General features: G+C 35.6%; 2 protein-coding genes and 1 long non-coding RNA gene across 5 annotated transcripts in view; 1 reads left to right on the forward strand and 2 right to left on the reverse strand.

The window, feature by feature from the left end:
• RCN2 (reticulocalbin 2) overlaps window positions 1-25,494 on the reverse strand; it is a 425,951-nt gene that overhangs the window by 223,162 nt on the left and 177,295 nt on the right. The window lies entirely within an intron of this gene.
• The window catches only part of TTC4 (tetratricopeptide repeat domain 4), an 84,484-nt gene that overhangs the window by 55,370 nt on the left and 3,620 nt on the right, over window positions 1-25,494 (forward strand). For 2 of the 3 annotated variants that reach the window (XM_078786771.1, XM_078786770.1), the window contains one exon: window positions 20,569-20,648. In XM_078786771.1, the coding sequence (XP_078642897.1) occupies window positions 20,569-20,648 (80 nt within the window). Of the gene's footprint in view, window positions 1-20,568; window positions 20,649-25,494 lie in introns of those variants that run through there. The other variant, XR_013624988.1, reaches the window with a different exon arrangement.
• Window positions 22,914-24,015, reverse strand: LOC144894293 (uncharacterized). Its single transcript, XR_013624989.1, has 2 exons — window positions 23,912-24,015; window positions 22,914-23,862 (listed from the first exon to the last, which is right to left on the reverse strand). It is a non-coding gene; the product is annotated as an uncharacterized LOC144894293 (long non-coding RNA).

A 25,494-nucleotide genomic window follows, 5' to 3' on the forward strand; every position in this document is an offset into this window, starting at 1 on the left:
TGGTCCCCCTGTGCTGTCTTTCCCGCGTGGTCCCCCTGTGCTGTCTTTCTGTCGTGGTCCCCCTGTGCTGTCTTTCTGTCGTGGTCCCCCTGTGCTGTCTTTCCGTCGTGGTCCCCCTGTGCTGTCTTTCCCTCGTGGTCCCCCTGTGCTGTCTTTCCCTCGCGGTCCCCTTGTGCTGTCTTTCCCTCGTGGTCCCCCTGTGCTGTCTTTCCCACGCGGTTGTCAGCTCTTTCACGAGCCTCGATTCAGTATACAAAAAAAAAAAAGGGTGTCGTAATGTGACAAGTACAGTGATCCCTCGTTTATCGCGGGGGTTACGTTCCAGAACCCCCCGCGATAGACGAAAATCCGCGAAGTAGCGACCATATTTTTATTTTATTATTTATATATATTTTAAAGCTTTATGACCCTCCCCACACTCTTATTAACCTTTCCCATACTCTTATAAACACTTCCTATACTCTTAAACACTTTTTACACTCTTAAACATACGTAATTTTAACAACATATAAAATTCTAATGGGTACTCACCATTGAAGATACTGTAGCTACCCATGGGTTCCCCAAGCAAGACCAGCATCAGAATCTCCTTGCTCCAGCCGGTGACGTCACCGGCGGGGATCCCCGGCGCGAGAGTGGCTGGTCACGTGACCGCTAAAGCGTGCTGCGCTTTGCGGGTATAATCAGCTACACCTGTTGATCACGTGACCACCGAAGCACGCCACGCTTGAGAGGCGTGAGTAGTGTAATAATGTTGCTTCTGGGACACCTCCGTTTAACATGGGAAATCCCTATCTAATGTCATTTACCCCCTTGTCTTTTTCAAAAATCATAAACACCTCTATTTCTCCCACCCTCATCTTTATGAACCTTTTGTCTGTAGTACCTATCCTTAATGTTGTTCATTAGACCACTCAAACACTACAAATATTTGTTTTCTCTTATAGACCTATCATCCTTCTTCTACATATCATCTGGCAGATTAATCTTTGACCCATTCACTTCCATATTGACCCTAAACACCTATATTTCTCTCACCCTGTTCTTTACGAACCTTCTAACCTTTTGACATGTTATCCTTATTCATTAGACTACTTAAACACCTGTGATCCTTCTGACCTTATGGACCTTTTAACCTTTTACTCTTAATATCATCTGGTGAATATAACCCACTCAAATATCGACCCTACAAATATTTGTTTATGTGTGGGAAATAATTTAATTCTCCTACAACTCTCTTCACCATCTAATATATTAACAAAAAATATGTTTGAGTTTGGTTCTTTATTAAGATATTTTAACTGAGCTAAGATAAAATGGTAAACCTCCCTCAATGTTCTTGTTTGAGCGCCTCCAGTGCCACACACTTTTTGGTAGGCTCTGCCCACTTTTTGTTAAGCTCCGTCCACTTTTTGGTAAACCACGCCCACTTTTTGTTAAGCCACGCCCACCTTTCAACTAAGCCCCGCCCACTTTTTGTTAAGCCACGCCCAATTTTTACTAGGTCCCGCCCACTTTTGCTACGCCCCGCCCACTTTATAAACTCTTCAGCATTGTATCATTTCCAGGTAATACATTACATCATTTTCAGGGAATTTCCATCACATCATTTCCAGTTAAGACACGCCCAGGGAATTTCCACAGGAAATGACACACCCAGTCCTTATAAAAGGCACCGACCACACAGGCTTTTTCAAACACGCTTTCTGCTTCACTTGAGAATGGACTACTATGCCGAAATGGAATGGGATAACTTTGCTATTCCTTGGAGTCCTACTACCTGTGTAGAACTCAACCTTCAGATTGATGAACTGGACTCGAACCTCTTATCAATGGAGGTAAGTTTGTTTATTTATTTATTTATTTATTTAATTAATTATTTATTTAATTATTTATTTTAATATTTTTTTTTAGATGAGACTCGTGTAAGAGTTAACAAAGTTAATTTTAATATTCATAGAGCTTGATTTATACAAATAAAAAATATTGTATTAAATTAATACATTGTTATTTTCTTTCACAGGAAATTGTATCTGAGATACGAAATGAAAATTCTGCTTTTAACACAACTTGGGATGAAGTTATTTTTTTGTTTGAAGACATTTTGAACAACCAAGACCCCCAGAACGAGTTCTACCTTGATGACCCAGCCAAAGAGTTATACCTTGGAGATCCACAAAATCCTGAAAAAGAGTTTTACCATGATGATACTTGTTGTGAGTTATCAAAACAAAACCCACTGAACAAGTTCTACCTTGATGAGCCAGAATACAAGTCATACATTGGAGACCCACAAATTTCTGAAAATTGGGAAAGGGGAGTTCTCCCTGATGGTCCGCAGTTATACTATGTGAGACACATCATAGAAACCCTAAAAAATTGGGCAAGGAGAGTTCTCCCTGATGGTCCGCAGTTATACTATGTGAGACACATCATAGAAACCCTAAAAAATTGTAAAATGGGAATTCTCCCTGATGGTCCGCAGTTATACTATGTGAGACACATCATAGAAACCCTAAAAAATTGGGCAAGGAGAGTTCTCCCTGATGGTCCGCAGTTATACTATGTGAGACACATCATAGAAACCCTAAAAAATTGGGAAAGGGAAGTTTTCCCTGATGGTCCGCAGTTATACTATGTGAGACTTATCACGGAAACCCCCAATATTTCTGAAAATTGTGGTTCTACCTTGGGGACTTGGAAAGATGGTTATATTTTTGGAGACTCGGAATGGGGGTTTTGTTTTGATGACTCGGAATGTGATACCTATCTTGGAGGCTCAACAGGAATGTGGTTATACCTTGGGAACTTGGAAAGTTGGTTTTATTTTGGAGACTCTACCTGTGGGGTTCCTCTTGGAGACTCTTTGGATTCTAATGCAATGAACAATGTTCTTTATTTAATGACGCTTGATTTAAGCAATATCAAGAAAGTTCGAGGAAGAAAATGCTGGAAAATTCTTTCTTCCCATTTCTACTTCTTTAAACTTGAAAGCCTTGAAAGACAGAATTGGAGGAAGAGGAAAAAAAGAAAAAAGAAATACGTATTTAAAAAAAGAAGAAAAGAAAGATTATGTTAGGGTTTGGGTGGGATTTTGAATGTGAGGGTTAGGGATGGGGTTGGGTTAGGGTTGGGATTTTGAATGTGAGGGTTAGTGTTGGGGTTGGGTTAGGGATGGGGTTGGGTTAGGGATGGGGTTGGGTTAGGGATGGGGTTGGGTTAGGGATGGGTTGGGTTAGGGTTGGGATTTTGAATGTGAGGGTTAGGGTTGGGTTCGGGATGGGATTGGGTTAGGGTTGGGATTTTGAATGTGAGGGTTGGGGTTGGGTTAGGGATGGGGTTGGGTTAGGGATGGGGTTGGGTTAGGGATGGGGTTGGGTTAGGGATGGGGTTGGGTTAGGGATGGGGTTGGGATGGGATGGGGTTGGGTTAGGGATGGGTTGGGTTAGGGATGGGGTTGGGTTAGGGATGGGGTTGGGTTTGGGATGGGGTTGGGTTAGGGATGGGTTTGGGTTAGGGATGGGGTTGGGTTAGGGATGGGGTTGGGTTAGGGTTTGTATATTATTATGACTCACTCACACATACACAAAAGTTAAGCCCCAACTGGAAAGTTGAGGGATTCTGTGTTTGGGGTTCACAGATTTAAAAACGTATCCCCATTATACACACACAAAAGTTAAGCCCCAACTGAAAAGTTGTGGGATTCTGTGTTTGGGGTTCACAGATTTAAAAACGTATCCCCATTATACACACACAAAAGTTAAGCCCCAACTGAAAAGTTGTGGGATTCTGTGTTTGGGGTTCACAGATTTAAAAACGTATCCCCATTATACACACACAAAAGTTAAGCCCCAACTAAAAAGTTGTGGGATTCTGTGTTTGGGGTTCACAGATTTAAAAACGTATCCCCATTATGCACACACAAAAGTTAAGCCCCAACTGAAAAGTTGTGGGATTCTGTGTTTGGGGTTCACAGATTTAAAAACGTATCCCCATTATACACACACAAAAGTTAAGCCCCAACTAAAAAGTTGTGGGATTCTGTGTTTGGGGTTCACAGATTTAAAAACGTATCCCCATTACATTTTATTTATTTATTTATTATTTTCAAGGGTATTATCTGCTTACTTGTGTTTTTTGTAATTCTTGTGAGTAAAATGAACCCAAGATTTCTTCTCCATTTAAATCATATAATTTGTAGGTCCAAGGGACTGTATCCATTACATCAATGATTTTAAATAATTCACGAGTCCATTTTTGTGTATAACCTTTCTCAAAATGACTTTTCCATTTGTATATTCTTACAATATCACCAACTTTAAACTTGGGCTTTCTCAAATTAATCTCCTTTTCATATTCTAATTTTGTAAATGTTTCCGATGGTTTTGATTTTGTTGATGAATGAACTGTATTATTGTAATTATCTACAATATCCTGAATTAAATACACCCATTTTTGAGAACCGAGTTGTGTGAATTTTTTATATAGTCTCTCTTTCAAAGTACGATTAAAACGCTCAATAACAACTGCTTTTCCTTCATTAAAGGTGCTGTATAATTTAATACCCTTCCCCTTAAGAAATTTCATGAATATTTTGTTATAGAACTCTGTTCCCTCATCAGTCCATAACTTCTTTGGTTTCCTTTTATCCCGATCAAATATTAGCTTAAAGGCTAACATTAAAGTATCACCCCTTTTATTTTTTAAAGGGACAACCCAGGCAAATCTACTCCTCAAATCAATAACGGTTAAAGCATACCTGTATCCCCTGTCATTATTCAATTCAATTAAATCAGCAGACCATATGTGGTCGGTGTATTTAGAATAAACCTTCCTTCTTTTAAACTTTGTGATTATAGGTTTGTGTAATTCTTCAGCCAAAAGCTCCTCAGTCTTGATGACATCATTAGAGCCTAATAGTTTTTTGAGGAATAACCAAGACCAAGTTTCAATTTAGCATTTATCAAATTTCTCACAATAAACCTATCAACTTTCTCTCTCAACGTTGGATTTTGTATCAAAGACAAATTATACAACATTTCGCTGTCGGCTTTATGTTTTTCAGTCAACGTAGTGGTATTTCCATAAGCAATATCATGCTTCATACACACTTCGTCAACCCTATTTGTAGGTTTAGACCAAGGTTTAGGATTGTCAGCCTTATCTAATCTTTTATCCAAGTTTGTTCCTGGACCACAGAAAGAATACCCTGGAAGGTGTAATTCCCCTGGAATTCCAGTTGTTGTAAATTTACTTCCTGACAGAAACTTTTGTATGTCTCCTCCACTTTTAGGAGATATGAATTGGCACTTTTTAGAGCCACACACTTGACATATTCCTTTTTGATAAACTCTATTATTTTTAGCTTTAACATAAGAGATATTTTTAGATTTAGTTTTCTTTTTACATTTGAGACAATAACTCATATTTATTTATCAGAAAAATTCCGACAGAGTATCAAAACCTTTTTGGTTTTCAACATATACATTTCAATCTTTATTTTTAAAACATAAAGAATCCTAAGGAATGCCTTCACTCTCTCCTCCATTTATTTACAAATAAAAACTAACTAAAGTCAATGACACCAACATCATCAATCACATAATCTTTTCCTTCTTCTTCTTCTTCTTCTTCTTCACCACTTTCTCGTTTAAATCTCCTCCCTGAAATTGAAGACATTGACGTTGTTATTTTTGAAACCATTATCTTCATAAGAGTTGTTAATTCTTTAATTTCCTCTTCTGTGCGTTGAGATTGATTTATTTGCTGTAATACACTCAATCTTTTACGAATCTCACTGATTTCCATCTTTTTATATTTTTCCTCCCTCTCTCTTTGCTCCCTTTCCTCCCTCTCCTCCTTCTCCTTTTTCTCCCTCTCCTCCTCCTTTTTCTCCCTCTCCTCCTCCTTTTTCTCCCTCTCCTCCTTCTCCTCCCTCTCCCTTTCCTCCTTCTCCTTTTTCTCTCTTTCCTCCTTCTCTTCTTCAACTCCTTCCTCATCCCTTGCTACCCTTGAGTTTGAACCCCAAAGAATATTATACATATACTCATCTGGATTTTGAGATATTCTTGTATCTATAATTATTTTTCTCATAATAGGATACCAATAAGATTTGTTGACGATTTCTAAAAGAGTTTTATATTTCATAACTTTGAGAAGTTCATTTTTATTTAATATTTTAAACAAGTCTCTATTTGTGGGTTTAACAATATCAGTATAAGGCCAGTTTTTTATGACAAAATTCCCATGTATATGCTCCAAATCATAAGGTATGTAATACCGAGCACCCTTTTCTTGTAGGTATCCTTGAATACAAAAATTATAATTCTCTTGTAGTCTTCTTCCTGCCATTTATGTATCAGAAATATATGTGAGATTAATATTATGACAGGTAATACCACCCCATCTTCCCACTACCAAATCGGTTTGTATTCCTCGGCTTTCTATCCTTATCTCATTACCTTCCTTCTTTGTCATGCGAACCATCGCTATACTATCATATATTTTTATTTTCTTAAAATCACGTATTTGTTGTTTACTAATTGTACTTCCACATAAATCCTTATCTTCACCAAGTGGATAATATTCTTCTTTACGAGACTGATTTAAATCATGTAGGTCTTCTATGTTTATTGAAAAAGACCAATTATACCCTAAATCAGGCATATCATACCCCCATTTATTAATTCGCATATTAACTAAATGTCCTTCTTTATAAAATTTAATTGTAAGCAGGTAGTTAAATTCAATGAGGAAAGGTGTATTGTCAGTATAACCAGGTGTTGTGGTTGTAAATTTTACTTGTTTCACAAAACGTGCTGTTTTCTTTAAAGATATATATTGTGATAAATCACTGAATCTAATCAAGTCATTCGCATCTGTAGGGTTTGGATAATTGATTAATTTATAAGTATTCTTCATATTAATATTTTTACTTACACTATATTTTTGTCGTTCAGCCTGTGCCTTTGTATAATAATTTGATAAATCAATATCCTGAGAGGATTTTCCAAAGATAGAACCATCTTTTCCAACATAGGTCATTTATATTAGATAAAAAATGATATCATAAAAATTTTCATTATTGTTGAGTTGAAATAATACATATAAACATAATTGGCCACAACATTTAGAATTAATTTCTTGAACTTGGAATGTTTGATAAACACCATTCTGTAAGAATTGTATTACTTCAACAGGTGGTGGCATACCATAACTATCAAAATAATATTTATCCTGACTATTATGAATACAAACCCAATGAGAACCATTCTGTGTGTCTAAATTCATAATAATATTCTTTGTATTCTTATTTATATGTATTAATTCATCTCTCATACAAATAACCACATTATCAATTTTTAGTGTTTTACAATACTTAGCTAGTTCTATATTTGACGTTGTATTCTTTCCAAATTGTTTAAACCATTTATCCATTTATTTATGAGAAAGATACAATCCATTACCCCGTTTAGTTAGTTTAACACCCGCTTGAGCGATAGAGGAAAGCATATCTCCAACCAACAATCTAGCTTTATCAGGTAGACTTTCAAGTTTTTGAGCAAAATCTACAATTACACCACTTCCACTAATTTGTTTCTCCAACTCCTTGTTATGTCTTTCCAATTCTTTTTGAGCTTTTAGTTGTGCCTTCCTTTCGTTAGCAGTTTTTACCGCTGCTGAAATACCACCAGTCAATGCTCCCGCCGCACTTAAACCAGCAAATAAAGGAATTAGAAATGGGAGAAATCCTCCTCTTGACTCATCTATTGAATATTTCTTTAACATAGGTTTCGTCATTTTAATTTTAAGTGATCCAACATCATTTAGTGTTTTTACTTGTGTGTGTGTGAGTAAAACATCAATTCTTACAGCTCCTTTTCTTTGAATTGTATTAACATTAATAATACAAGGCTTTTGATTTTGAATACAAGATGTTAATTTATTAAGATTGATTTGATTAACATATACCCCAACCATTTATTTATGAGAAAAAACCTATGTGATATTAATCATAACACCATTATCTGTATTAATCTGTAATTCTGTTTCCTCCAAAAGCAAACAATATGCATTAACCTCTTCACTCTCCCCTCTTTCAATGTATAGAGAAGTATCCACTCGATTAGACTTTATAGTTTCCTTTTGAGAACTCAGGTCAATTGCGTAGATTGTATAAAGTTTTTGAAACGCAACCATATCCAAAATAGGATCATTATTACCATTACTTTCACACACCTTTTGGTAGGACTTGTAGGCTTCCGCATAATCATTTTTTTCCCAATCAATTTCCAATCTATCTCGTGGATAAAATGTGCCATCAAGAGAAACCCGAAGTTGTTTCACCTTAGCATTATCACTCAGCGCATTATTCTTATTAGTACCGTCCTCTCCATCTGGTTTTTAAAAAATGAGCCAGAGGTATCGTGGCTTTCCTTGAAGAACACCCAAATTCCAAGTGTAGGTAGTGTGTTCCAGTTTAACGTGTTGACATCTTCTTTTAAGGTATGATACATTTAGCGGTTTCTTTGAGTTAAGTCTTCTATTTAACATCTCTTCCGTTTTAAGATTAGGAGTATATTCACTGATATACCAACACAAATCATTAATAACAAATTTATTGTTGTCTCCAAAAGCATTTTCATCCCCAAAAAGCAACCTATTTACATTATCATTCCTTTGTAGTTGAAATCTAATTTTAAGACCATACAAAACTTTATCATAATCGCAAAATCCAAATATACCTTTAAGAGGTACTGCTACGGTAAAACTATTCACTGCTTTTGTTTCATCATTATACATTGACTTCCTTTGACTATAACCAGGGTCTGCGTTTGTACCCGTTGACATATCAGGAATAAAACCTTCAACAGCTCCCTTACCCATTCTATCACTAAACGAATATAGTGTAAATTTCATCATTTCAGATGTAGCAGAGACATAATCAACCGCTTCAACCTCTTGTGTTCCAATATACAGGCGGACACTGTCAAACATTTTCCAGAAGAAATCATTTACGAGTGTAGCATTAGTATTATTCGCAGCCTTAGTGAATTTAAATTTACACAGCAAGAAACTATCAGCTATATTCAAGTAAGTTTGTTGATTATTTATTTCAAAACTTTTTGTTCCGTTTGAATTCCAGTCTGTTCCTGTTATAGCATTTACCTTAAAATAGTCTTCCTTTTTAGTGGAGTTTGAAATGATAATCGTATCATCCAAATCATAGATACTATCAATCGCTTCCATACTTGTATTTATATAGCATTAAAATTGTTGAAACCCTGACCCAAGTATTTTAATGATTTTTTGTCGTTCTTGTGAAGATAGTTGAGTTTTACCTTTTTTTATTTCTTTGATTGCTTGTAATTTATGAGACTCCTTTTGAGCATCTTTTATACTCTTTATAGCACCCGCAACGGAGCCCACGGCAGAAGCAGTTGAACCAATTAGGTCTTTATGTTTAAGGATGGTTGAACCAATACCCATTAGAGTATCAATTATCCCATCTCCTTTATTTCGAAATTGATGACCTACACCTCGTTGTCTCTTAGGTTTATAGTATCCTCTACCCACATACCTTGTATAGTCTGGTGAAAGGAACATGCCCTCCCCTGTAATTATTTTATATTTTCCCAACTCGTGTTTTCTCACAATAACCATTATTTATTTATTGAAAAACTTCACGTAGGTGAATTCTGATGGATATAATTTCATCATTAAAGGATATCATACGATTATCTTGGTCGGTTATCCTAAAATTTACTCTGTATATGGTTTTTCCTGACACAGGTAAATAGACAAGATTTTTTGGTTCCATATTAAATTTATAACCAATCGGGGTTGAGTATGCACTGAATGAAAATATTGTATTTGTTCTTATTCCATCGTTATAAGCACCATCAATCAAATCACAATGAATTAATACTGAATTTATACCGGAGGATATTTGGATAACATTATCACTGTAAAACGTCCCGTTATTTTCAATCTTTTTTGAAGAGAAACCCAATAGCTCTCTAAACGAATTTTCAATCGTGAAATCAACTTTATAATTATTTTTAAGTTTAATAGTTGATTTTGAAGTGTGTTTTTGAATATCTATTACAATATTTTTTGGTTCATCACCTTTTTCTTTCATAAGGCGAGAGACTTCTGAAGATATTTGAGAAATCTCGTAAGCTCCAGGTGAAACGGTTATAGTTTTATATCCACTTCCTGGATTATAACTAAACTTGTTGTTTTTCTCTGTGATATTAAACAAGGTATTATAAGTTTCCATTGACAATAAAGATGCCTCATATGAGGTAAGGGGGTCAAGTTGTAGTGGGTAAGGGAATGAAGCTGTGTAATCGCTCGTTGTGAAATTAAAACTAAGAATTGTGCTTCTCATCTTATTTAATATCTAATAAAATATCTTTGTATTGACATTTATTAATTATTTTCATATTCATCAACTGATCTAAAATGGCTGAGGATTCATTAAAACAATTGTTGTTTCCAGCCTTCTTACTACCTAACAACAATAATAGCCTATTCACTAATTGTGATGGGTCATTTGGAAGAAAACTAACACCTGAACCAAGTTTACTTAAAGCATCAATAATATGTTTCTCCTTCTCATTCTTCTTACTTTTACCAGCAACAGAAACTCCATAATCAAGTGCATTTAACAACTCAATATATACCCTATCTTCCTCTCTTTCCATATCAAGTGGTTCCTCAAAATATTTTGAACCGCTGAATCCGGGGTTTGTTAGAAGAAACATTAATCTTGGAGTTAATTTAACATTTGGTTGAGTAGAACTCAAGAACATCAATTCATCATTAAATATCAATACCTTTTCTTCCACAAGATGAAACACTGCTGGTTCTTCTGTTGGAATGAGACCTGCTCTGGTTTTTGAACCCGCCGAATATTCATTGTTTTGAAGAGCTTCCACAACATAATTAGGGGGTTGATTTACCTGCTCAAGTTTCCGAAATAATCCCTCGTCATCATATTCTAATTCACCAAGTTCTTGTTTTGTTATCTGACTAAAATCTTTGAGCATTTGAAGTTTTTTCGGAGTAAATTCTACCGTGGGAACTGTAGGTGATTGTTGAGTTTTCAAAAGTGGTTTAAAGAATTTCTCTTGTTTTCTTTCAAAGGCTTCTTCACCAGTTAGTTTCTGTCTCCGTTTCTTCTTTATCTCTTCCTGTTGTTTAACAACTTTTGAAACTAATTGTTGATGTTCCTTAAACTTTCTTTCTCTTTCTTCGGTATTCATTTTCTGTATTTATTTATTGAAAAATATCATTTAATGAATTGTAAAGGTCAATGGGAAAATTTTCCTTTTCTTCATCATTATAGTAAATGTGTTGAAATAAATCTTTTTCTTTAAATATTTCATCAAATTCTTTATTGGTATTAATACGAGTTGTTATTTCTTCTTCACTAATACTTGTATCTCTGCTTTTCATACGTTTGCGTTGAATCTCCTCATCGATATCAAAACCGAATGATAAAATCTTAACTCCATCACCACACAATTGTTTAATAATTTGTCTCATTCCTTCAGGATTAGTTTCTAAAATCCCAAGACCATTAGATTTTACTTTATTTAACTCACTCTTACAATGTGAATATTTTGTAGAACCAAGAGAGACCTCCTCAAATATTTGACCTTCGTTCCTCAATCGCATATGTTCCTCCATTGAAATGTAGTAATAATCTTTCCCTTCTACTTCTCCTGGTCGCTTTGCTCTGGTTGTAGTACTCACAAAACGAATCATAGGGTGTTTTTTAAAAAAACTTACAATCTTTTCATTTTTACTATTCAAGAGTTTAGATTTATGAAAGTTCTTTCCAGAAGCAGATTTACCCACAAGGTTAATAATAATTGTTGTCATTTATATATGTAATTATGTTTAAAATAAAAATACATCCTTTAATATCTCATCTTGTTTCACAACAATATATTTATATTTTCCAATCGTGTGTTTCATATAATTTTCAAATTCTTTTTTACTACATAACGTAGAGCAATTATCTCTCCAAAAATTATTTACATCTATTGAATTTAACTTAAATAAAATAAAAGTATTGGCATTGTTTCTTATTGAGCGTCGAGGGAGTTGAAAATATGACTGACTAAGATAAATACAATTACAAGAAGAATGTCTCCCTCTTGTATAGTAGCTGTCCATTACTGTTTGGTTTCTCTCATTAACACAATCATCAAAGATGACGAGGTTCTTTTTTGATTTATCTAAATCTTGAGGTGAAGGTATATCATCCGTATTATCACTGAGAATACAAGTTATGGGTTTTGGTTTCGATTTTGATTTCTGTGTATCACAAAATAATTGTATTATATCTTCAATATTATAATCATTTAGTTTGTTTTGAAGTTTAAATAAACCGATAATGTCTTCCTTTTTAAGACCTGCATTAAAACCCTGTGAGAGTAGTTGATACTCGGGTTGAAAACTAGACTTTGTAAAAATTATTAAATTATCATAATCTAAAAAATTAGGACCAAGGAGCATCTTTAAAAGTAAACAGGTTTTTCCACATCCGCTTGAACCAACTATTAGACATCTCAATGAATTTGGAATGTTTTTATGGTTATTAAATTTTATCTTATTTTCCCAAACGGGTAAAAAATCATTCATTTATATATTTGGAAAACAAGTCATCTAACTTTTTTTGAGCTATTTTAGAAACTCTATATTTTATCCTGAGTTCGGGTTTAATTTCAAAATAATTCATTATTTTATTTATATAGTATCTTGTATTAACATTTCCATTAAAATTATTTTGAATAATAAATATCATTAAACCCTTATACATTTCCTCAATACAAATAGTCTCTTCCCTTGAAAGAAATGGTGTATTATCATCACAATACTTAACATTCATCTCTCTTATTAATCTTGTAAAGTAATTCATTTTTGGTTCTAATTTAAAAGAGTTATATATTTTTTTATATTTTTTATTATCATTAATTAAAATTAAATCACAGAAAATACATTGTTTATATGAACCCTCATTATTAAGCCCTATTCTATCACAAGCCGGACAATTCTCTAATTTATCATATGGAGAGTCTGGAAATTCTAAATATCCTTCAGAACTTATCATATTTATATGGTAAATTTTTACTTAAACTAAACGCAAGTTTATTCATTAATAAATACAATGTTTCAAAGCACAAAAGACAAATTTCACTCAATCTCTACTTCAGTGAAAGATATAGAAAAATATGTCAAAGATGTTAAATTGAACAAAGATAAATATGGAAATTTTTGGGTAAAACCAGTTATGGAAAATAACATGAGCCCCTCTATTTCATTTAAAGGAAGAGCTCTAACTATACCTGGAAAGACATCCATTAAAGTAAATCTAACAAAAGTTTCTCCTCTACTCCTGGCAATTTATTCAAAGCTTGAAAAAGTGATTGACCACGATACTTTGAAAAAGAATGATAAGACCATCAACAATACTCGTGGAGAAATTTGTATTTACTTTAATAATCCAAAGGGTGTAGATCTAAGTAAAATGAATGATGTTAATATTTCTGGTGAAATGTCATTTCGTTCTATGATAGTTAGAGATTATTTAAAGATAACTTTTGATATTAAAAATGTAGAGATTGAATCCGTTAATGAAAGAAAGTATATTGGTATAGATGGAAAGGTTTTTTCTGCTAATTAAATATGAGTCATTACAGCAGTGAAGATTTTACTATTTCATTGAACTCGGACGATAGTGATGATAGTATTTCATTGAACTCGGACGATGGTGATGATAGTATTTCATTGAACACAGATGATAGTTATGATACTAATAGTTTGTGCTCAAATGATAGTTATGAGAGTAGCTTTATTGATGACTCTGAGTATGATTCTGAGTATTCATGTGATAGTTATGACTTAGATGATTCTGAGTGAAAAAGTGTTTTAGTTTAAGCACAGTGATATATATAAAACGGAGCTGTAAAGCTCAAAAGTGTTTTATTTTAAGCACAGTGATATATATAAAACACCACGTTTTCTCACGCTATAAATATGGTTTATTGTGATACTTGCGAGAAGGAAGTAAAATATTATAAACAACATATTCTCACCGCAAAACATACATACAACATTCTTAACAAACTTTCCCCTCTTCCACCTAAAACAAAACATTGTAAGGTCTGTAAAACAACCATCCTCAAGAAGGGGTTTAAAGCCCATCTTAAAACTAACAAACACTTGTCAAAATTGTTTACTATTAAAAACTCTGATGGTGCATTCAAAGGACATATTAAAATAAGAGTCTTTAACTTCAAACCTCCTGAACCAGAGTCTATAGTTGATGCTGTAGAAATAGTTAAACCTGCTGTTCAAACGTTGATTGAAAAAACACTAAAAGAAATGAAACCACTTAAATTTTATATGGGAGTAAAATTAGAAATGACAAAGGACGAAGGAGTTATAGATACACCATACATGAGAACTGAGCCACACTTTATATCTTCATATCAAGATTTTAAAACATCAGGAGTCTATGATGAACTTATTAAACAAGAGCAAGATGTGGATAATTCAATCGTAGGAAGTGGATTCAATATAGGAAAAATTATTTACATAGACATTCATATTCTTAAATCAGATCCTCTAAAAGCTTCTTCTTACATTGATTTACCCAGTGTTATCAAAAATAGAAAAGCAGTTATCAATATCAAAAATAAAGACAATAAATGTTTTCTCTGGTCTATTCTAGCACACTTACATCCTCCACATTTTCATGATGAAAGAGTATCTCATTATAAAAAATATGAGAATACATTAAATACGAAAGATCTAAAGTTTCCGATGACTTTAAATGATATTCCTAAATTTGAAAAGTTGAATAATTTATCAGTTAATGTTTATGGTCTAACCGAAACAAACAACATTCAGGTTTTAAAGCTTTCTGACAGTTGTAAACAAACTCATATTAATCTTCTATATTTTAATTCAGACGAAAATTCACATTATACATACATCAAAGATATTACAAAATTAATAAAACCACAAGTATGTAAAAGAACAAATAAAATATATATTTGTATGCGTTGTCTTAACTTCTTCCATACACAAGAAAGATTAGATAAACATTCAAATTATTGTGGTGAACATAAATCAACGGTAATCAACATGCCTAAAAAAGACTCAAAGATCACATTCAAAGATGAAAAGAAAACAATAAAACATCCATTTGTTATATATGCTGATTTTGAAAGTATTTTAGAAAAAATTGATACTGCTTCTCCAGATCCAAAAGAATCATACACAAATAAATATCAAAAACATACTCCTTGTGGTTTTTGTTATTATATCAAATCATCCGTTGGTGATAAATATAACAAGTTAGAGATGTATAGAGGCTCAAATACCCCAGAGGAGTTTGTGAAACGACTAGAAAAAGACTGTGTTCGATTAACCAAGATAATGAGAGAAACCAATAAACCAATGTCCTTAACAAGTAAAGAAAAAAGGGAATTTATAAAAAACAATGTCTGTCATATTTGTGAGGAGAAAATTGGTAAAGGTCTAAAGGTTAGAGACCATTGTCATCTCACTGGTAAATATAGAGGTCCGGCTCATCAAAGTTGTAATATTAATTATCAACTCCCCTCTTTCATTCCTGTCTTTCTTCATAACAACGCTCATTATGATACACATCTATTTATCAAGGAACTCTCAAAGACTTCTGGAAGTATCTCAGCAATTCCAAACACGGATCAGAAATACATTTCATTCACAAAAACAATTCACACATCTCCTATTACTCATATCAGATTTCTTGATACATTTAAATTCATGGCAAGTCCATTGGCTAACTTGGTTCAAAATCTAAAAGAGTTTCCATGTCTTTCAGAGTATTTTTTAGATAAAGATTTTCTAACACAAAAGGGAATTTACCCCTATGACTATATGGACTCATTTGAGAGATTCAATGAAACACAACTTCCTTTAAAAGAAAATTTCTATAACAAATTAAATAATAGTCATATATCTGATAAAGATTATGTACACGCACAAAATGTTTGGAAAAAATATAACATTAAGAATCTTGGTGAGTATCACGATTTGTACCTCAAAACTGATGTGCTTTTGTTGGCCGATGTATTTGAAGCCTTTAGATCTGTTTGTCGCACTGGATATGGATTGGATCCTGCTCACTACTACACAGCACCTGGATTGGCCTGGAGTGCGATGTTGAAAATGACAAAACAAGATTTGGATTTGATAACCGATGTTGATATGCTTTTGATGATTGAAAAGGCAAAAAGAGGTGGAATTTCACAAGTCTGCTCGAGTAGATACGCAAAAGCAAATAACAAATATCTTCCAAATTATGATCCAACGAAAGAGAGTTCTTACTTGATGTACTATGACGCGAACAACCTGTATGGCTGGGCAATGTCTCAGGCTCTTCCTTATGGAAAACTTAGATGGGTAAAGGAAAAAGACTACAAAAACGTTTTACAAGATGTATGTATCTCTACACAAAAAGAATTGGATGAAGAAAAAGTTGGTTATTATTTTGAAATTGATTTAAAATATCCAGAGGAACTCCATAACCTACACAAAGATCTCCCATTTGCTTGTGAGAAAGAAAGTCCAAAGAAAGAATGGTTGAGTGATTATCAACGATCGTTTGATATAGGTGAATCAACAGAAAAATTACTTACTACATTATATAACAAGAAAAATTATGTTCTACACCAAAGAAATTTGCGACAATATTTATCAAAAGGTCTAAGAGTAGAGAAGATCCATAGGGTTCTAAAGTTCAATCAAAGTCATTGGTTAAAGGGGTACATTGATTTTAATACACAAAGAAGAACAGAGTCAAAAACAGATTTTGAGAAAGACTTTTATAAATTGATGAATAATGCGGTCTTTGGTAAGACTATGGAGAATGTGAGGAAAAGACAAAATATCAGACTATCAACATCTTGGGAACAAGCATCAAAATTAATTAATAGACCGAGTTTTACTCGAGCTGAGGTCTTTACTGAGAACTTTTGTGCGATCCATTTGATTAAAGAGAGTATTGAAATGAACAAACCTATTTATATTGGAACAACAATTCTTGATTTATCAAAGTCATTAATGTATGATTACTTTTATAATAACTTGAGGAAGAAATATCAAAATGATGTTAATCTACTTTATATGGATACAGATAGTTTTATTTTGAAAATTAATACCAACGATGTTTATTCAGACATGAAAAGAGACATTAATATCTATGACACGAGTAATTACAGTCCAGAGAGTGAGTTGTTCTCTTCTAAAAATAAAAAGGTGATTGGAAAGTTCAAGGATGAATTAGGAGGAAATGTTATGAGTGAATTTGTGGGATTGAGGTCTAAGGCTTATGCTTATAAATACATTGTGAATAACGTCGAAAAGACTGATAAGAAGTTAAAAGGTGTAAAGAAAAATGTTATTAAAGAAACAATAAACTTTAAGGATTATTATAACTGTTTAACAACAAAGAAAGAAGAGTTTAGAAAGATTAATGGAATAAGAAGTTATAAACATAAATTATATTCAGAAGAGATGAATAAGAAAGCATTGGGGGCTTTTGATGATAAGAGGTTTATTTTAGAAAATGGAATTGATAGTCTCCCTTATGGTTATATAAGTATATAAGTGATAAGTTAAAAAGGGGGTTAGGGATTTTAACGGGCTACCGCCGCCTTTTTACTATTATATAAATGATAGAACCAAGTACCAACCAGACTAAAGAGTGGAGGTGTAATCAACCTTGGTATATAAATGGTAAACATAACGAATGTGAAAAATATCAAATAGGTATAATTGAAAAGACAACTGGTAAAACAATTTACAAAACAAATAAGAGAATTAATTTAAATACCGGTGAATTGGGTAAAAAAGATGGAAATATTTTTGAGTGGACGGAAAACTTTGATGGTTGTCAGGAAAATATATACTTTAATTTAAAAATGGTATGTGGCACTGGAGGCGCTCAAACAAGAACATTGAGGGAGGTTTACCATTTTATCTTAGCTCAGTTAAAATATCTTAATAAAGAACCAAACTCAAACATATTTTTTGTTAATGTATTAGACGGTGAGGAGAGTTGTAGGAGAATTAAATTATTTCCCACACATAAACAAATATTTGTAGGGTCGTTGTTTGAGTGGGTCAAAGATGATTCACCAGATGATATTAAGAGTAAAAGGTTAAAAGGTCCATAAGGTCAGAAGGATCACAGGTGTTTAAGTGGTCTAATGAATAAGGATAACATGTCAAAAGGTTAGAAGGTTCGTAAAGAACAGGGTGAGAGAAATATAGGTGTTTAGGGTCAATATGGAAGTGAATGGGTCAAAGATTAATCTGCCAGATGATATGTAGAAGAAGGATGATAGGTCTATAAGAGAAAACAAATATTTGTAGTGTTTGAGTGGTCTAATGAACAACATTAAGGATAGGTACTACAGACAAAAGGTTCATAAAGATGAGGGTGGGAGAAATAGAGGTGTTTATGATTTTTGAAAAAGACAAGGGGGTAAATGACATTAGATAGGGATTTCCCATGTTAAACGGAGGTGTCCCAGAAGCAACATTATTACACTACTGGCGTGGCTTTCGGTTTCTGGTTGTGCTTTATAATGCAGCCCGATAAACGGGCTTTTCAGTGTTCCCGAGTTGGTTTTGAGAATAAATATCTTCTCGGACGAGTTTGTGGCTTGCCCGTCATTTCGTCCGTATCAAGCAAGAGCCCCGGCTCTTCAATACTACAACTTGCGTGATGAAGATGATGATGAATTAGCTGTGCAGTACTGATGACGATGAAGGTGATGACGATGATGAATGTACTGCACAGCCAGAAAGAGCATTACAGTTACCCATTACGTGGGTAACTAGCGCAAGCTGCCGCATCTGCGTTTTCCATACGCACGACTCTTTGTCTACCCTTCTACTGTACACTATGTAGTATGTACAGTATTTTATTTCTTGTAATATGTTTTAAATACTGTATTTTTCTTATTTCTTTACGTTTTTTTATTTTTTAGGCTAGAAAATGCTTATTTTACCACAAAAATATTTAAAATAATAGTATATAAAAATACATTTATACCGCAAAATCCCGCGATATAGCGAAAAATCGGCGATATAATTTTACATATACTAGCGAGAAAAACCCGCGATGTACCGAAGCCGTGAAAAGTGAACCGCGATATAGCGAGGGATGACTGTAACAATGTAACATGTTTGGGTTAATTTATAGGTTTGGGTTAACATGAAAAATAACATGTTTGGGTTAAATTATAGGTTTGGGTTAACATGAAAAGTAATATGTTTGGGTTGAACTATAGGTTTGGGTTAACATGAAAAATAACATGTTTGGGTTAAATTATAGGTTTAGGTGTCGTAACATGAAAAGTAACATGTTTGGGTTAAACTATAGGTTTGGGTTAACATGAAAAGTAGTATGTTTGGGTTGAACTATAGGTTTGGGTTAACATGAAAAGTAACATGTTTGGGTTAAACTATAGGTTTGGGTTAACATGAAAAATAACATGTTTGGGTTAAATTATAGGTTTTGGTGTCGTAACATGAAAAGTAACGTTTGGGTTAAATTGTAGGCTTCGGTTAACATTAAAAGTAACATGTTTGAGTGAAATTGTAGGTTTAAGTGTGGTGATGTGAAAAGTAACATGTTTGGGTTAAATTATAGGTTTCGGCGTCGTAACGTGAAAAGTAGCATATTTGGGTTGAATTATAGGTTTAGGTGTAGTAACATGAAAGGTAACATGTTAGGGTTAAACTATAGGTTTGGGTTAACATGAAAAGTAATATGTTTGGGTTAAATTTTATAGGTTTTGGGTTGAAATGTTTGGGTTAAATAATATGTTTGGGTTTTGGTTAAATTATATGTTTGGGTTAAAATGTTATTTAACCCAGACATGTTAAATTATCGGTGTCGTAACATGAAAAGTAGTATATTTGGGTTAAACTATAGGTTTCGGTTAACATGAAAAGTAACATGTTTGGGTTAAATTATAGGTTTTGGTTAACATGTAAAGTAATATGTTTGGGTTAAATTATAGGTTTAGGTGTAGTAACCTGAAAAGTAATGTTTGGGTTAAATTATAGGTTTTGGTGTAGTAACATGAAACGTTTTTCAGAATGAGAATTATCATTTGCAGTTCTTTTTGTACGTTTGAAAATATAATCTACTAGGGTAAGACAATTGTCTGGCTGCTGGAAGAAGTTGTCGAATAATGTCACATGAATCGAGTTTGTAAACGGTGCTTTGTTTATTATGTATGTGGTGAGTACTTGGTATGACCTAAGGTACCTGGCAGAACGAGAACGGAACATGAATGCCAACCTGACCCTGGTCATGTGCGGAACATTTTGTGGCGTGGAATTATTAATTCTTTCATTTCTTGCTTTTCATTTTGGGCGATTGTTTGTATTTGAACCTCTGTCGCATATCTTGTATGTCACAATTTTATGTCGTGCTTGATGTAATAACCATGAAATGTTGTGCAATTCCTGTACCTCTTGTAGGTGTTTTTTGAAAGTGACGATTGGATCTGGAATGAAGTTTCCCTGCAGGTTACGTTAGGAGACATCTTGTCACATCCACGGTGAGATTCCCGTTGCTGCGTTACTGTCCCCTTGCCTGTTTCTCCATCTTGTATTTTTTTTATTTCGGCTCGAATTGGTTGTTGATGGTTGTATTGTCAATACATGTATCACACGAGGGATTTAAAAGATTGTATAGTGTGTAAAGGTAGCAATATTCTTTAATTAGTTTAAAAAAAAAACATTATTATTCAATCACTGTGGCAATTCCCTGCAAGCAGCTTCACTGGTTAAAATATTTTAGTTTTATTAAATATTGAAGGAGTTACGTTCCTGGAAAACGCCACGATATTCAAAAACCAATTTCCTATAGGAAAAGGGGGCTTAGGTTCCTGGGCTTAAAGAAAATATAGAGGAAGGTGGGCGGCAGGCAAAAATATACACATCATGAGTGAAACTAGAATGGCACTCAGTCGAAAGCATACCTCCGACAGGTGAACAGTTTATGTTTTGTATCCTAGAGTAGACATGAAAATCATAATACAGAATCACATTTAATCAAAATCATCTGTCCACAACTTTTTGAGATATCTTGCTCTGTATAGTTTTTGGCCCTATCTCTCAATGGTGAAGAATTGCTTAAAAAAATAAAAATAAAATAATTCTCATGTCCAAATCCATATTCAGATCTTCACCAACATCGAATCAAATCGTCCTTGTCACACGCATGACTTGTCCACCACATTTCGTCCAAATCCGTCCACAATTTTTTGATATATCCTGCTATATATCGTTTTTGGCACTATATCCCAATGATGAAGAAAAATGAATGAATGATCGTTTTAAGGCCATTTTCCCCGCTATAGCGGGGGTTAGCCTTGCGGGCCCCATGACAATCATGGTTCCCTGTTTGAGGCAATGTTTTTATGGCCGGATGCCCTTCCTGACGCCAACCCTTGGTCACGCTCTTACGATGCGCAGGGATACGGTGTACCTATTCTAAACCGGGGTACACACCGGGATCATTCATCCCAGCAAGCTGGTACTCAATTTGCCGACCTCGGAAGGATGACAGGCTGAGTCAACCCCCCTGGTGTTAATTCAGCGATCGACCGGGATTCGAACCCAGGATCCTAGGATCCCAAGCCGGCACCCTAACCGCTAAGCCAACACCAGGCTTAAACTCCCAATAGGGATATACTCCCAAAACTCCCAATAGCCAACTCCCAATGATGAAGAATCACTTAAAAATTCTTGTAGCCGGATGCGAATCCGAATCTTCACCAAAATCTAATCATTTCATCCTTGTGACATACGCTACATTTCTGCCAAATTTCGTCTGAATCCGTCTACAACTTTTTGCGATATCTTGTTCACAAACAGACAGGCAGAGGTGAAAACAAAACCTCCATCCACCTTTGGCGGAGGTAATAAACATGTACAAATATATATTACTCGGCTTTGTGATAAAATCTCTTCCTGGGTTGAAGCTGCTTTGATGTTCAGAAACTATTAAACCTGCCCCCCATTCCTCCCCTATTAATCTATTAAATAGTTTTCCTTTGTAATCTGTCTTTGATGTGTTTCTTTCATAAATCGTTCTGCAGCTCTGTAGTCCAGCAAATAAAATTAAAATAATCACTTTTGTTCATCGTTTTGCACTTTTGCGCCATTCCGTTATTAACGGTGCTCGAAAACGTCAGTGGTGAGAGATAACCATCGCTGCTCAGCTCAAAAACCATGAGTAGTCAAAATTAAGGCCCACGGTAACTAAATCGGTACATGGAGGTTGCCCGCGATTGGTCAAAACCGCAATATTCAAACCCACGATATATAAGGGTTTACGGTAAATTGAGTACCAGTTCACTGGTAATTCCCTGTGTGTCGCAAAAGGCGACCAACAGGGTTGGCGGCAGGAAGGGCATCCGGCCATAAAACATTGCTTCAAAAAGGGGCCCAAGGTGCCCGAAAAAGGCCAACCCCTGCTCTGCGGGGAAAAATGGCCTCTAAAGGTGGTCTGTCTGACTGTAAATGTATTTGTACATTGTATACTGATGGCCATGCAAGTCATCTAAAAGTACACTTATGTCCACTAATGTCTTTGTCTTGCATTTGTGTCCAACTTAATCCATGAGTCTTCATCAAGGTTATAAAAACATGTACAAATGGCTCGAAGAAAACTACTGCTGTCACAACAATAAAGAGCAAACTTCAAACGAGTCTAATACTAAACATATAGTAGTTATCGGTATACAAATAGCTAGCAGAAGGCGAAAAAGAATCAGAGGCAATAAAAATGGAAGAGGAAGTACATATACAGTAAAATATGTGCTTGGGAATGGGAGGAAGGAAGAGACACAATAATGTCCACACTGAGAGATTGAGGCACTAAATGACTGAAAAAGGTAACAGGATACGATCGACCTATATGACTTCAGGTGATGTATAAGTGGCCTGCCTGTCCTATACAGGTAGACAAGAGAGCTGTGCTTCGAACACCCAGATATTTATTTGAATATATTAGCACGGAGTTCTAACTGTGTCTCGCAGGCCTGCCAGCACCGTTGACTTGGAACACACGAGTCATTGCAAGACAATGTCGGGGACTCGAGTCGAGCAAAATACGACTCGCAACTCGACTTGGATTTGATGAAATTGACTTAAAACGGATTTGGGACTCGGTGGCTGGGGACTTGTGACTTGCTTGTAACTCGAGTTTATAAAGACTTGTTAATGATGACAGTTGGTGGACAGTTTGGTGAAACGTGCTGGACAGTTCGGAAAACATCGTTGAATAAACATTGAATTCAAGTGCACGTCCCAACATGATAAAATTATTTTGTAATGATTAAAATATGTCTGGTGACTTTGATTATTTAAACTTCGTCAATAATTTGTCTCGCCCTGAAGGGGGTGCAAAACTATCGCAATGCTGTGTGTGTGTGTGTGTGTGTGTGTGTGTGTGTGTGTGTGTGTGTGTGTGTGTGTGTGTGTGTTTACGTGTCCATGGTATTCCATTAACCAACCTTGCTCACTGACCTAATGTCCTTGCACTCCCATTAATGTACATTGCTCACTAGCCACATGTCCTTACATTCCCAATAACCATCCTTGCTCACTAGCATGTCCTCACACTCCCACTAATGAACCATGCTCAATAACATCATGTCCTTACACTCCCATTAATACACCTTGCTTACGAGCATGTCCTTGCACTCCCATTCATGAACCTTGCTCACTATCATGTCCTTGCACTCACATTAACCAACTTCCCACCTTGCTCACTAGCCTCGTGTCTTTACACTCCCATTAACCAACTTCCCACCTTCCTCACTAGCCTCGCGTCCTCACACTCCCCACTCCCATTAACCAACCTTCCTCCCACATTAAGCAACCTTCCACCTTACACTCCCATTAACCAACCTTCCTCCCCCTTTAACCAACCTTCCACCTTTGACTCCCATTAACCAACCTTCCTCCCCCTTTAAGCAACCTTCCACCTTACACTCCCATTAACCAACCTTCCTCCCCCTTTAACCAACCTTCCACCTTTGACTCCCATTAACCAACCTTCCACCTTGCACTCCGATAAACCAACCTTACACCTTTGACTCCCATTAACCAACCTTCCACCCCCTTTAACCAACCTTCCACCTTTGACTCCCATTAACCAACCTTCCTCCCCCTTTAACCAACCTTCCACCTTGCACTCCGATAAACCAACCTTCCTCCCACATTAACCAACCTTCCTCCCACATTAACCAACCTTCCTCCCACATTAACCAACCTTGCTCACCAACCTCATCTCCTTCCACCCCCATTAACCAACCTTCCACCTTACACTCAGATAAACCAACCTTACTCCCACATTAACCAACCTTCCTCCCACATTAACCAACCTTGCTCACCAACCTCATCTCCTTCCACCCCCATTAACCAACCTTCCACCTTACACTCCGATAAACCAACCTTCCTCCCACATTAACCAACCTTCCTCCCACATTAACCAACCTTGCTCAACAACCTCATCTCCTTCCACCCCCATTAACCAACCTTCCACCTCACACTCCCATTAACCAACCTTCCACCTTTGACTCCCATTAACCAACCTTCCTCCCCCTTTAACCAACCTTCCACCTTTGACTCCCATTAAACAACCTTCCACCTTAGACTCCCATTAACCAACCTTGCTCACCAACCTCATGTCCTTCCACCCCCATTAACCAACATTCCACCTTACACTCCCATTAACCAACCTTCCACCTTTTACTCCCATTAACCAACCTTCCTCCCGCTTTAAACAACCTTCCACCTTTGACTCCCATTAACCAACCTTCCACATTGCACTCCCATTAACCAACCTTCCACCTTTGACTCCCATTAACCAACCTTGCTCACAAACCTCATGTCCTTCCACCCCCATTAACGAACCTTCCACCTTACACTCCCATTAACCAACCTTCCACCCCCCATTAACCAACCTTCCTCCCGCTTTAAACAACCTTCCACCTTACACTCCCATTAACCAACCTTCCACCTTTTACTCCCATTAACCAACCTTCCTCCCGCTTTAAACAACCTTCCACCTTTGACTCCCATTAACCAACCTTCCACCTTGCACTCCCATTAACCAACCTTCCACCTTTGACTCCCATTAACCAACCTTGCTCACAAACCTCATGTCCTTCCACCCCCATTAACGAACCTTCCACCTTACACTCCCATTAACCAACCTTCCACCCCCCATTAACCAACCTTCCACCTTTTACTCCCATTAACCAACCTTCCTCCCCCTTTAAACAACCTTCCACCTTTGACTCCCATTAACCAACCTTCCACCTTGCACTCCCATTAACCAACCTTCCACCTTTGACTCCCATTAACCAACCTTGCTCACAAACCTCATGT

Source organism: Myxine glutinosa, chromosome 11 (genome assembly GCF_964187855.1).
Source record: "Myxine glutinosa chromosome 11, kmMyxGlut1.1, whole genome shotgun sequence".
Lineage (NCBI taxonomy): Eukaryota > Metazoa > Chordata > Myxini > Myxiniformes > Myxinidae > Myxine > Myxine glutinosa.